The following is a 13726-nucleotide window of genomic DNA, read 5'->3' as shown; positions in this document are numbered from 1 at the left end:
TATAGCACTGCAAGATCCAAATCATGGTTTGTTTGCTAGAGCAGTAACTGGCCGTAGTCACGAACAAAGATGAACCTCTGAAAGTCTAATCGCTGTGTTTGCATTGCACGACTCATTAATTTCATAATTTAACAAATTAAACTGAACCAATACCACTCCTAATGTACAGTATAGTATGTTTGCTTGTAATCCAGGTGGACTGCTAGCCGATGCCTTATTAGTCCGGCAATGTAAACTGATCTTTGTTGAGTAGACTGTTTTCTGTGTATATTTCTCTTCTCTAATAGCACTGGGAAGAATCAAAGAGCAACGCTGGATTCACTTTGTTGGTTGAATGTAAAATTTTAAGCGAGAACAAATGTATTCCCTTGCATACCCTTGTTATAGGGTTTGCCACGTTGGCTAAATTTAATATGCAAACAGAGTTGTGATTTGCTCAACTTTTCAAACTCGGGGTGTCTTCTCAAATTTAGTTGCATTGACTTCACTGAGGTGCACCTAAGCAGGTGATGTAGGGGCTGGATCAGCCCTGTGTCTGTTCTAGTCTAATAATAATAATAAAACTTGCATTTGATATAGTGCCATAACATGTTGAGACATCTCAAAGCACTTCACAGGGCATATTGTAAAACGAATTGACTGTATTTTGTGGATGAAATTTATACATAATAGCACCATGTTAGAGTGGAAGGGACATATATAGATGATGCAACTCTATTAACACTAACCAGTGTATAACATTATGTGCATTGAAATTTAAGTTGACTATGTATGTATTGGTGTAAGCCAGACACCCTTTCCAGAAGATTTGTTTTGGTAGGAGACTGTATATTTTGGGTCATTTGCATTCTGAACTTGTAAATTGGACATCAAAAATCTGTTTTGAAATACTATTTGATTTCTATTCCCATTACTACAGTTTTTTTTGGCCGTTTTCAGGTAAATTACAGTGGTGAACCATGAGGCTGGAACAAAACCAGCCTCACGTTCACCGCCAAATGTAACTTGAGCAGATTTGTTCCTACCGCCTCTCCCTCTCTCAGGCCAAAACTGCCTTCTATTCCAAGGCCGTTTTGGAGACCAAAAATAACCCTAAAGTGCTGTTCTCCATCACCGCCTCCGCGTGCCCGCTCAAACACCCTCGATGCTTACATTGAATGCAAAGTCCGAAGCGGTCCTGGCTACTTCTTATCCAAGATGGATAACATTCGCCTAGTGCCGCCTCTTCCTCCCACCCTTATGTCTCCTAGCATTCCTCCCACACTTTCAACATCACTGCCCCCACCCTACACTTCTTTGCCCCTATTTCTCCTTCCTCCCTCTCGATCATCATCAACATGAAGCCCACCACCTGTTACCTTGATCCCAATCCAACTCCTGGTCACTCTATTTCTCCCTCCTCTGTCCCTTGCTGGTTGACAGTCAACCACTCCCTCTCCACAGTCTCCATCCCACTCCCTCCCCCTCAAAAGCACTATCATGACTCCCCTCCTCAAAAAATCACCCTTGATTCCCTTGAACTTTGCAAACCCATTTCCAACTTGCCCTTCCTTGCTAAAGTTCTGGAACGTGTTGTTGCACGTCAGGTTTGCTCACACCTCTTCCTTCATTCTCTACTCCAGCTCCTCCAGTCTGGGTACAGCTCTGCCCACAGCACAGAAACAGCGCTTGTCAAAATCACAATTTACGTCCTCTCTCTCTATGACCAGGGCTCCCTCTGCCTTCTTGCCTCTCCGCTGCATTCAACACAGTCGATCATGCTGTCCTCCTCCACCGCCTCATCTCCCTCATCCATCTCAGTTGGACAGCACTCGCCGAGTTCAAGTCCTACTTAACCAATCGCCATCATTTAGTTTCCACAGACTCTTTTTTCCTCACAAACCCACACAGTCACCTGCGGGGTACCCCATTCTTGACCCTTCCTTTTCCTTATTTACATGCTCCCTCTTGGTGATGTCATCTGCAGACATGCCGTAAACTTACATGTGTATACGTATGACACACAAATTTACTTCTCAACCAGCTGCGACTCCAGGTCCACTGATGTTCTGTCAGCTTGTCTCGATAGCACAATCTTCCTGCAGCTGAATGTGACAAAGTGCAAAGCCATACTCATTGACTACCATCAATATCTTCTCTCCTCTGGCTCTGACCTCCTCAACCTCCCTCGCCTTTCCCTAAGAATTACCGAACCTGCACATAACCTAGGTGTCAGTTTCAATCCCTAGCTGTCGTTCCTCTCCCAACTTCAGTCTCTGACCAGGACTGCCTTCCTCCACTTCAGTCACATTGCCACTACCTCACCCCCAAGGCAGCTGAAACCTTCGTCGCCTACTGCATTGACTATCCCAGTGCCCTCGTCTGTATCTTCACCTCTATTACCCACAAACTACAACTAATTCAGAACTCCCCTTACTCGCCCATATTAAACTGTACCCCCATCATACCGTCCTCGCCAGGCTCCACTGGTTTCTTATCACAGAATGGATCAATTTCAAGATCCTCTCACTCGTCTACAAATCCCTTTATGCCCTAGCGCCTCCCTACCTATCCAACCTGCTTTTCTTTCCACTTCACCACATGCAGCTTTCACTTAGGTGGCTCTGGCCTCTTGCTCGTTCCTTTTCCCTCCGTTCCACCATCGGCAGTCCCTCAGCTACTAAGTCCGAAGCTTTGGAACTCTCTCCGTCAATCTTTTGGCCTTTGCCCTTCCTTTTAGATCATTTTTAGATTTTAGATCATGACTGAAGACCTTTCTCTTCGACCATGCTTATGGTTACCTCCCTCCTCTCCCCAGCTTGGCACAATGCTCTGCCACTGTTCAGCAATTCGAGACACTACCCTGTGTGAAGAGTGCTATATAAATGCAAGTTGTTGTTGTGACAAATTAAACAGCCAAGGTAACCTTGGAATCCAAGCCCTCTGCTCTGCCTCATCCTGTCACTCTGACGTCACAAATGTCAACTGTATCTCTATGCAGAACAGGAACAAGTCTGCTTTAAGGCCTTCTCTTCAGCCACTCTGACCTCACTGGTAGGGGCTCAATGAAGTAGGCTGACACTTGCACAAAACGTCTTTACCTAAGAGTCAGCGGCACAGAATGAGGCATCTCAACTGATTCTCCCCTGCTGCTGCTGCTCTAGTTTATTTTGAAAAAAACAGAAAGACACATATCTTGGCCTGGACATACTAGAAGCAAAACATCTGGTGTTGCAATTCTACTTGTAACTGCCTGATGATGACAAATTTGTTCTATTTTTAAAAGTCAGGTCAGAAGTGTCATTTTCCACGTGGGTTGGTTGAGATCCTGCAACTGTGCATTTCCCACACATTTGGATTTTTTGCCCTTTATGTTTTCTTAAGACAGCATATTAAGAATAGGTGTGATTAAAAATTGCTGGATATATTCACTGCAAAGAATCACACCACGTCTCTTAACTGACCCTGACAAAAAAAAGTTCTTTGCCCTTTAAATAACTGTTTGTATTATTGTTATTGTTAAATATTCTTGCAACTGGATTTTGAAGCTTTTCCTTTCTGGCAGCCTTCCACAAGTTACATTCCAGCAATGGGAGTGGAGGAAATGCTAGCTTCCAGTAGTTTGATTATGCACAATAACAAATGGTTATTTAAAATCATTTTAATACTAAATCTGTATTAAAGGAATACTCGACGATCAGACTATACAATCGTATTGTCCATGAGTAGAGGATTAGTCTTTTAAATAAACAATGTTATTTAAAACATTTTCTTTTTATAAACTTAGTTATAGAATTCCTGATCAAGGCTGTTGTCTTCACAACACTGCCAAGATTTGTCACTGAAACAGGTCAGTGTTTTCTTAGCTTCAGCTTGCAAAACTCCCTGCTGCTCTGGGCAAAGGAGTTGTTGATGCTGAGTAAGAAGACTTGTCCAGTTTCAACAAAATGTAGGATTTGTGGCCTTTTTTATAAAAAAAAATGCCATTTGGCTCATGAAATCTCCTCTGAAAATCAGCATTAGGCAATCATTTAAAGGAATATTCACCACTGAGAGATTATAGATAACTTTAACCTATTACAAACTAGTGATTGGAACACCTTTATGTTGTGCAAAGCCCCTGTGTCTCTGAGGTTTTTTGGGATACGGGCTTTGCACAATATAGCCCCCGCTTTCCTACAAAACTCTTAGTCAATAATATTGTTCCTGCTGTAGTGCTTGTGAGTTTTGGAATAGTAGCATACAAGTAATACTGTGATATGTAAAGTTTGCCTGTATCTTATGGCATGTAACTGATCTTTAACACTGGCTTTTTCCACAGTTTTGGAGTCATTGCCAGTGGATGTGCAACCTGCCCAAAGCTGATATGTGAGCGTTCAGGCTGTGCCACAGAATTCTGTTACCACTGTAAACAGCTCTGGCATCCGGACCAGACCTGCAGTGAGGCTCGAAAGCAAAGAGATGCATTCATGGCTGGAATAGAAAAACACTCTACCTCTCTTATTAATAGTGAAGAATCAGACAATGGTAACTATTCCATTGCTTTTTTTTCTTTTAAATAAATTAGACATTTTAAAACAAAATTCAAAAACATGCTTTCAAAGGAGTTTACAAAACAAACCGTGCATGTAGTAAAAAGAACATGCAATTGTGCTTAACCACACTGATATTCACATTAATTATTAATAATGTTAGATGTTGAAATGGGTTCAGTCATATTTAATTGATCTCTGTTTTCTTTTCATCTATTTGAAATGAGGAATGATGAGATAATTTGCCCCTTTTTGTCACTGATATAACTTCCTAGATAAGGGAGTTTGTCCCTGTGTCTTGGCCAACAACCCTCCCCCCTCCCCCCAATAAAATTGGTCATTCACTTCATGGCTGTGGTGGCACAATGCAGTGCATAAATTAGCTGTTGTGTTCATCCACAAAACACCCAGTCACTATACTTTGTGTCCTGTGAAGAGCTTTGGGGCATCCTCTGACTTGAAAATTGCTACATCAAATGTAAGTATTATTATCATGATTATTATTAATAATTGAGAAGTACAAGATGCTTAATGGTATAGAAAATGTAAAATAAAAAACAACCAGCCCAGCTCGTCAGCAAGACTTGGAGGGGCTGATCAGTTGCTGGGAGCAGGGATTCTTCCTGCTTGGGTCTGGTGCAGAACATTGGTGTCTTTTTGCCCCCTAACCCTTCCTTTTTGAATACTCTTAAGCATGGTGATGGGTTTCCATATCTGTCAAGACATTCAACTGACCCCCCCAAAAAAATTAAGTGGGTAGGTTGTGGGCTTGATATAGTAGAAGAATGAGATCAAAATAACCTCAGCTGAATCTCTTGTGATTGGTGAAGAAGTGCTTGATGTTTGGTCTGTTGTTAAGACGGGGATATTGTTGAAATTTATGGGACAATATGTGCAGTTATGCAGATTTTAATTGAGGGGCGTATAGATTTACTTAGTTATTTTGGAGACAGCAATGGAATGAATCCTCTTTAAAAATAAAATTATACTACATTTTTAATGTTAGTATTGGGGAAAGGCCATGTAGTATTTACACTAACTACAGGATGAATGGAGTATTAGTTAGGAATGTGACCACTGGCTAAAAGGTGGAATCTTTCCGACAATATGGAGCAGCTGTCCTTTTCAGTGGATGGGCTGTGAGGTCTTGCTATATTCACCATACTATAAGTGACCAAAGCGTCACCATAAAGTCAACTGTTCCAGTTTGTGCGTTATTTTTAAATTTCTATTATGAGGTTGATGTGTAACCACCCTCCTCTGTTTCTGTATCTTTCATCTCGGATTCCGTAATCTGAACAATTTATTGAAAACTGAGCTATTTAACCAATGCCAATTGCAGCACATGTTTGCTGAGCTGGTCAACTTGTTTGAATTAATAAAAGGGTATTCTCTTCCCCTCCCCCAATAGTCAGTGTATTTTCCACTTTACTATTCGTAAGTATTACAATTATTCAGTAGAATTGTTAAGAATGTGAAGAATTACTTTGATGGAAAAAGTATGTAAGAAAAATATTAAATGTATTGCAATGTGCATAGGGTTAGGCTGCATTCTAGGGTCTGATTGAAGCACGGGTGGAGTTGCTGCAAGTCTGGGGGGAGGGGAGGGGGAATGGTGGTCGCAGAGTGCCCATGGCCTAAAAAGCCCGGAGTTTGGGAGGGTCCAACTTTGGTAAAAATGAAGGCCGTTGAGACCTTCAGCAAAAGCATCCTCCAGTGGCTTGGAGGTGTGCCTTTTACAATGGGATAATCCAGTAATCCAGGCTCCCCTGATTGTCATGGAGGAGCATTTGCAACACTTGGTTTGGAGAGGCATTTTAGGGAAATGTTGCCCCAAGTGACTGGTACCCTCTACATTTAAGGGCTCCATAACCTGCAGCCCCCTTCAGTACCTCACTTAAGTGACTCTTTATTTGTATGTGAAATTGAACTATGAATATCAGCATGCTATTCCACTATAAGATGTGTAACTGAACATGGGTCTGTCCTTGCCTGATGTCCACATTGGGAGTACTTCTGTCAGGATTTGCTTGATAAAGATCAAGTGGTGAAGTCCTAGCTGATTCTTTTCTGTCTCTCACTACCTGTTGGGAGACTGTAGGGTTGGAAACAAACACGCATACTGGAGAACTGCAACATAAATAGTGCTTTTTGTTGGAAAAAGTGCTTCTAGACATAAATTACGTCTCCTATAGGGTACATCTCTATCTCATGAGGATTTTTCTGATGTGCGATGATCTTGAAACCAAGTTTTGAAACCAACAAAGTGCATTCTATATCCCAAGGTGCTTTTTCCAGCTTGAGATCTATTTATGCTTCAGTTTTCATGTTTGGGCACTTTTTCAACATTACTAATATCAACTGATGTGACAAGTTGGTCTGTATGTCTGAATGCTATGCCATGTGATATGTTCATCCATTGAGGGATCTTAATGATTGTCCCTGGTTTGAAGTCTTGCTGGGTAGATGGCACTATTGGTACATTAGATAGTGTAAGTCACTGTTTTTATTACATTTGTTTCCTTTCCTTCATTAACCACTTGAGATATGTGAAGGTTAATTTAGTTTAAAAAATGGAAACTATTTCCTATTCAGTGGTATCATTACAATCATTTCAGTGTAATTGTGTGAATGAAAGATGTAAAGATTTTTCTTACCCACCCTTAGCTGAAGAGATCAAGCCTTGCCCCCGATGTGGTGCTTTTATCCTGAAAATGAATGATGGGAGCTGTAACAGGATGACATGCGCTGTGTGTGGCTGCCAGTTCTGCTGGCTGTGTATGAAGGAGATCACAGACTTGCACTACCTCAGGTATGGGAGCCTACATTCGCAGTAATATTGATGACTGCTGATCATTATTTTGTTTATAAACTGTATAAACTGCAATGGATTTGTCTGCTCACCATTTCTGGCTAGCTCGAATGAATGTTTTCATAGCTACGTACAAACTGATCTCTTAACTGCAAAGGTTGCAGTGTCAGGGTGGATTAGGGAGTTGTGTATTCTATATTCAGTAACATTTAATTCTTCTCCTTTTCAAAATACAGAAGAACTCCTTTATGATGCGGTCGTCTGAGTCCAACGTCTCAAGGACTGTGTTTATAAAGAGGCATAACCCAACTTCTGGGTTTCAGGTTGTCACTGATATTGCTTCCAATGCGCAAGAAGATGTCACTTCCTGCTCATACATGCCATGTGCAGGAAGCACTGGTTCTATTCTGAAGTCATGTCAGGATCATTTCTTTGCAGCATGCTACAAATGACAGTGGCGTCACTTCCTACACATAATGCCGATGCAAGTGTGTGGGAAGGTGATGTCAGCTGCAACCTGTTAGCCCAGAAGTTGCCCTTTTTTCTCTCTTTTTATGATGACATGATTTGGGTGTTGACAGTCTGCAATCATTAAGCTGTCTGAGTTGTCTTGTATTGCTCTGCTTCTCCCTCCTCGCCGCACATTTTCCAAAATTCAGAGCAACTCAATATAAATATGATATTGCTATCCTCTTAACTAGTGAAAATTATTTTTTTGTCCACAAGTAATTCTACATGGTCAGAATAGTACTACATTAAATAGAACAGCAAATGAAATGTAAAATAACATTAAATGTTAGTTGCTCAAAATTTCTGATAAAAAATATTACCTGAAAGAATTATGTAATGTCATTTAAATACAAGAATATCAAATTTAAGTACATTAAACTGCTTGGTGTTGAATGACTGTTAACTTGTTACTTGCCATTCATTTGTCTACATTATCTGGACAGTTCAGAATCCTTGTTTCTGACTCAATATTTCAGGTGACATGAAGGCACTTTTGAGTCAATAATACTGTATAATACTCTATTTTCTGCCATCTAGTGGCGAACATGATACCTTTCTATGCAGATACCTTGCTGTTCAGCAGGATGCTTCGAAGTGCATGTGAAAACCCAACAGCAGAAGAAAATGTTTGAAATATGAGTAAATTAGAACGTTTGAGAGTTCCATAGTTTGGCCCAAGTTGGCTCACCAATTTAAATTGTAACCTTCAGCCCAGACCATAGAACATTCTTAGATACCTTCCCAGGTAAGTCCTTGTGTGGTGCATAAATTAGCTTATCCACCCTTGCCAGTCAGTTCTGGCCATGTGATAATTTTGATATGACCAATTAAGTGGGCCACAAGCACTCACTGAATAAATTCTAAAATCCAATCATTTCACCACTTCACTCACGGACCTTGGACTGCTTGATGGGAAGGTTTTTGTTTTCACCAAATGTAATTTTGCAAATTCTAGTTATGTACATGGCAACTCTTGAAATACAATTGAATTGTATATTCCTTGCTCTTTGAGAGAAACTTTCCCACCAAGCATTTAAAATTCTCAATTTGATATCCAACTATCGTATACCATGAGATCTTAATGCACAAGTTGTACCTTTTCATGGTCCCACAGTTTGATGGAACAACTTATATATCAATGGAATTGATGATGCGGATTTCACTTTAAGTAGCTTGGTGAACTGCAGCACAATTGTACACAGCCGAATGTGAAAATGCAATGTTTGGATGCATTCAGCAATTTTGCACAGTTTCTGAATAATCTTCAGTTTTCTTTTCTGGGTCTCTTGTACAAATTTCTAAGTATCCATGATTATGGGCATTGCAACTTTTATAAAGATATATATATATATATATATCCATACTCACTCTAATGTTCTTGTTTGCAGTCCCTCTGGTTGCACGTTCTGGGGAAAGAAACCATGGAGCCGGAAAAAGAAAATTCTCTGGCAAGTGGGCATGTTGGTTGGTGCTCCAGTTGGAATTACTTTGATTGCTGGCATTGCTGTTCCCTTTATGATGGTTGGGATCCCTATCTATGTAGGCCGAAAGGTAAGTCCTCAAAATAAACTTATTCATGACCCTTTAAACTTGATAACTTTCCTGGCAAGTGTCAGAGCTCTTTCCTTTTCCACTTTTTGTTGTGGTCAAAAGGTTGGAAACAGTATTCAAATTTGTGCACTACAGTGATGCATTTTGATGTGAAATGTGTGATATAAGTGCATATTGTATTTTTCACCTATTTTGCTACAACTTCTACCACTGGAAAGAACAAACTGTTTTCTCCATCTTAACAGAACTAAGGATTAAAAACCAAAAAATGTTTTTTGTATATGGTTTATTCTCTGACTTTCTTTCCATCAATTCAATGTTCCCCAAGGCTCTGTTTTCTCTCCTATTTTTTCTTTCTCCATATCATTTACAAAGATTCTCCATTCAGTGATGGTTTCATTCGTCAGCTGTTCCAGTGTGCACTTGCACAACCTTTATTACTCTTGCAGTGAAATGGCTAATTACTTAACTTTGATCTCCATAGCTTTTCGTGGGTAGTGCTAATGTTATACCATTGAATTCCTTCGTGATTTTGTAACGGATCTGAAAAACATGTATAAATGTAATTTTAAAATGCCAATATACAAGTAAATGACATCTAGTTTTTAACCAGCAACTCTCAGTTTGCCCCTGAAATATGGTGATCACAATAGAGCTTTATTTTGTATTGGTTGCAGGTCCAATGGGCTGCTGGGCCTGTGGTAGAGGAGGGGGGACCAAGATCTGCATTCATGTTAGTTTTGCCGATAATTCCCAGTCCTCCCTCATTCATCATGTTAATCGTGTATTTCCTCCCCATGTTCTCTTCTGCTTGTCTTGTAGACCTGCAACTTTTAGCATTTGCATGTGTCCACATCATGCAGATGCATCTTGTGATTCCACCTGCCACATAATGGTGGTGTGTCTGTTAGTCTCTTCCGTCTCATTTAGATCCAAATATGCCCCTGGAAACACTAAATTGAGTGTGTTTTGGGAGACAGTGATTCTTCTCCTGTTCACCCTGCAAAGCCAACCCCCTAATGGGTAGGGTGTCAATTTGGACAAGCAGCGGAAAAGCTTTCAATGGCAAGCTGGTGTGGCTTTAGCTGGTTATATTCCAGCAGTACCCCAGTGTACACTCTGTGGACCCCAAGCCTTTCCTCTAGATTTGGATACGCAGGATCTATCCCTCCAGGGACAGAGTGTGCATTCCATTCCAATACACCAGATTTCCATATGTAGGTGGGATGCATGTACTCTGGTTTGGAAACTCTTAAGCATTGTGATGGGTTTCCTAAACCAGATCTGGTCCATATTTGGTTGCTTTGCAGTTTTGGAAAAATGTTCTGTACATAATTGCCTGCAAATTCAGTCACTAGAATAAAAATTAATTCCTGTGAAACTGTTTGAGATGTTCTCCTGACGTAAAAGGTGCTGGATTGATTGTAACGATTATTTTCACTATTACTGTGTCATTGCCTAACATGCTAAACATATGTAGCAGAACTATCATTATCCCCATGTCCTTTCTCTGTACCAGACTCTGATTTGTGTTGTGCAATCTGCTCCCATATCTGTTGCAATATACATCACAATGCAGAAAGGTAAATTCAAAGTAGGGAAAAAAGTAAAGAAAACCTGGGCAAAACGATTGATTGCTTCTTCCATTTTGAATTTCTGTAGCATTTTTTTCCTCATTTGCTAAAGAAATTTTAAATCTACCTGTTTAGTCATTGCTTCTAATCCTTGGATTCTGATCCCTCCCATTACTGATTGAATTTCTGAGGAACTACATAATATTAATACTATGGTCAGAATAAACTTGAAGAAATATTTAATCACTTGAATAAGCTAACAACTTAAAAAGTACTTCCTGTGCACTTTTTTTCAGATTCACAGCCGTTGTGAAAATAATAAGGTATCAAAACACAGGAGACGACTTGCTGTCGCTGGAGGAGTAGTTTTGTCCATTATTGTATCCCCAGTCTTAGCTGCTGTGACAGTGGGTAAGGTTAAACTGAAGAACTATAACATTGAACGTGTTCATTAAACTGAGCTGCATCAATGAAAAGTAGATTTATTTCTTAAATATTATAAGAATATAAGTCTTCGCTGTTTATTGATCACAAATTCATGTCATATTGCTGTGCACCCATTGCATCAAAGTAATATTTTGCTATTTTTTTCTTTTTTTAAAACAGTCTTTATAACTGTACAGTGTTTTTCCTTACAATTAACTGTTTCACTTTTTTGAAATATGAAGTTCTAATTCTGCTTTTAACTTGTTGTTTTAAGGTATTGGAGTACCAATCATGCTTGCCTATGTTTATGGTGTTGTCCCAGTATCTCTGTGTCGCAGTGACTGGTGTGGAGTTACTACTGCAAATGGGAAAGGAGTGAAGATTGAAATAGATGAAGATGTTGCTTCTGGTAAGGTCAACGTGACCAACTTTTATATAACTTTTGGCCTATCCACATTGGATAGACATTTGAAGTAGATTATTAACTAATTTAAAAGCACAGCAAGCTCTCTTTATAGAACCTTTGATACCTCTGTCAGATGTGTCGGCACTGCAACAGTTAACCACAGCAAAGCAGAGAGAAGGCCATGCTAATTTAGCTGGTCAGTAATTTAATTAAAATATTTTAATTAAAATAAAACACTAATTTAATTTTGCATTTTGTGACTATTTTGCATGTCTAGCAAGACACAATGGTGTTGTGTGTGCTCGCAGAATATAAATTTTCTAAAGTACAAAGCTGTCCAGTTTCAGGCAAAAAGTGGTAGCCACATTTGCACCCAACTTTGTGGTTCCATGAACCTATCTCTAATTCAAACTGAATATTTTGAAAACTGTTTTTAGGGTTAAATTACAGAATTTTAAAAATTTTCTTTGTCGATATCACATATTAAGTCGTGTTATTTTTCACTTTATGTTGCAATAAGAATGCATTTTAATACAACAAAATCTTTTCTGTACCGCTTCCCCCTTTGGCATCTGACTTTTTGGCAAGCTTCACTATGACGTGGTTTTTTTTCCCTTGCTTCTGCTATTATTGCTCAATACAGCTGGCTATTAGCACATGTCAGACCAGTCACTTACAGCTGTATTTGTTATTTTTAATTCCACTGACTTCTCACCCCCATCCCAAACCGAAGGATTGGAACTCTAATACACCCTTAAAATAGTTTGCAACATTTTATCTGCTGGGTTGCAAGTCGGTCTTTAAACGTTTGTTTCTGCTAGTTGTTTCTGTATGTCCTTGTGAGATTATAAGGCTCAAAAGACATTTTGAAGTGGAGGAGGCGATGCACCAGTACTCCACTCTTACCCCACCCCCTCCCTTTTACACACCCACTACCAAAATTAGGACAATTTTAGAAAGATCTGCCAATGGCCAACCTTGGCTGGCAAAGGTCAAAGGGTGCAGCCTCACCTCTCCACCTACGACTGGAGATTGGTAATGATAGTTTTGCCCACCAAAAAATGTACAGTCAATTCACTTTACAGTATATTCTGTGAAGAGCTTTGAGACTTCTCGAAGACGTGATAAGGCGCTATATCAAATGCGAGGATTATTATTATAACAATGTTTCCCTGTATAGTTTCAACATTTTCATACAAATTTCATTTATTCTTTCTACTTTGGAAGCTTCATTGATCAGACGGCATCTTTCGTCCCCGGTCTTTACGTAAAACAATTTAAATAGTGTCTCGATAAGTAAACTGGAGGGTGGATGTTACAGATTGAGCAATTTGTTCAAACCCTTAAGAGGAATCCTGAATCAGAAGTGACAGTTTCTTAACTACAATATTAATATATTTAATCTGTATTGATTATTGATCCTTTAATTCTCAACAGTTAATGAGCCAAGACCAAGACTACATAACCACAGCATTAGTGGAAGCAGTGTTCAAGAGGTGACCAGTGGACTGAGTGTGAGCGGCAGCAATCTAGACAGAGCAGGCGTCAAACTAGAAAACGACCAATCGGCAAGCACTGTGGCATTAGCAGGGAGCATGCTCAGTACAGAACACGATGCCTCAAACAGGTAAATGTGTATTAATGTCAAGTGGAACGCTATTAGAATTGGCCAAAAATAGACGGTGTACATCTTGCATCACTGACACTGTCTATCTAGACAGTCAGGATGCCATTTCAAGTGTCAATTTGAAATTGAACATTGCATCTATGAATAATCCTTTAAATGCTATCATATTGAAACATATTTTCTCTTTTTTGTTTTTTTTTTGAACTGCAAAGCCTAGTTTTCTCGTGCGCCATTACCTGACCAAATCTTTGTTAAACCTCCATCTTCAAGACCTAAACTAAATTTTGTCAAGAGGCCAAGGGCAGGGGT

The 13726-nt window shown here is 39.7% G+C and overlaps 1 protein-coding gene across 4 annotated transcripts in view; it reads left to right on the top strand.

Moving 5' to 3' along the window:
• The window catches only part of si:ch211-278j3.3 (E3 ubiquitin-protein ligase RNF19A), a 39665-nt gene that overhangs the window by 20070 nt on the left and 5869 nt on the right, over nt 1–13726 (top strand). For all 4 annotated transcript variants that reach the window (XM_007892982.2, XM_042333218.1, XM_042333219.1 and 1 more), the window contains exons 3-8: nt 4301–4506; nt 7179–7323; nt 9222–9384; nt 11255–11369; nt 11659–11793; nt 13228–13417. In XM_007892982.2, coding sequence (XP_007891173.1) covers nt 4301–4506; nt 7179–7323; nt 9222–9384; nt 11255–11369; nt 11659–11793; nt 13228–13417 — 954 coding nt within the window. The remainder of the gene's footprint in view (nt 1–4300; nt 4507–7178; nt 7324–9221; nt 9385–11254; nt 11370–11658; nt 11794–13227; nt 13418–13726) is intronic.

Source organism: Callorhinchus milii, unplaced genomic scaffold (genome assembly GCF_018977255.1).
Source record: "Callorhinchus milii isolate IMCB2004 unplaced genomic scaffold, IMCB_Cmil_1.0 Scaffold3, whole genome shotgun sequence".
NCBI lineage: Eukaryota > Metazoa > Chordata > Chondrichthyes > Chimaeriformes > Callorhinchidae > Callorhinchus > Callorhinchus milii.
Note: the sequence above shows the minus strand (reverse complement) of the source record. Positions and strands in the feature narration are given on the sequence as shown.